This window comes from Sceloporus undulatus, chromosome 6 (genome assembly GCF_019175285.1).
Source record: "Sceloporus undulatus isolate JIND9_A2432 ecotype Alabama chromosome 6, SceUnd_v1.1, whole genome shotgun sequence".
Classification (NCBI taxonomy): domain Eukaryota; kingdom Metazoa; phylum Chordata; class Lepidosauria; order Squamata; family Phrynosomatidae; genus Sceloporus; species Sceloporus undulatus.
This window is the reverse complement of record NC_056527.1, coordinates 118694739-118695367: the sequence shown is the minus strand read 5'-3', so window position 1 is coordinate 118695367 and position 629 is coordinate 118694739. Positions and strand designations below refer to the sequence as shown.

Below are 629 nucleotides of genomic sequence, written 5' to 3'. Positions count from 1 at the left end.
CAACATTGGGCCTCAAAGCTGTTGCTTTAACCTTGCACCCTTCCCTTCGGCCAGAGGTCAAGGCAGGCCTCGGAGGTCTGGAGAGGCCAGTCCCTCCTTGCAACGGCCATCGGAGAGGTCAAGAGGCAGACGCAGCCAGACATTCGCAGGTTCCTTCACCAGCTGGAGGTGATCGAAAGCTACCTGCGCAGCATCAGAGAGATCCTGCGCGGCCACAATGCCCAGGTAGGTCCGGAGGCGGCGACACAGAAAGGCTGGGTTTTGCACATGTACTTTGCACATGCTCAGAGACACACTGTTGCCTTGGGTATGTACAATCATCCCTCCAAATTTGTGGCTTTGACTTTTGAGGGTTTAATTATTAACTGGTTTTATTAATATTTTCTCTCTAGGAATCTCTAGGTCCTCCAGTGCAACTCTATGGTCAACCTTAACTAAAAGTCGCATGGAAGGACCTAGAGAGATTCCTAGAGAGACCACTCTACTAGGCCTTTGTAGCTCCTCCAGAGCAGTTCTATGGTCAGTGTCTGTCGGACGTTGACCACAGAGTTGCCCTGGAAGACCTAGAGATTCCTACAGAGGATACTCTACTAGGCCTTTGTAGCTCCTCCATCTCAGCTCTATGCTTT

At 50.9% G+C, this 629-nt stretch overlaps 1 protein-coding gene across 1 annotated transcript in view; it reads left to right on the top strand.

Annotated features, from left to right (window-relative positions):
• Window positions 1-629, top strand: part of LOC121933948 — a 13463-nt gene that overhangs the window by 10985 nt on the left and 1849 nt on the right. The window contains exon 4 of the mRNA XM_042473928.1: window positions 34-225. Within this exon, the coding sequence (XP_042329862.1) occupies window positions 34-225 (192 nt within the window). The remainder of the gene's footprint in view (window positions 1-33; window positions 226-629) is intronic.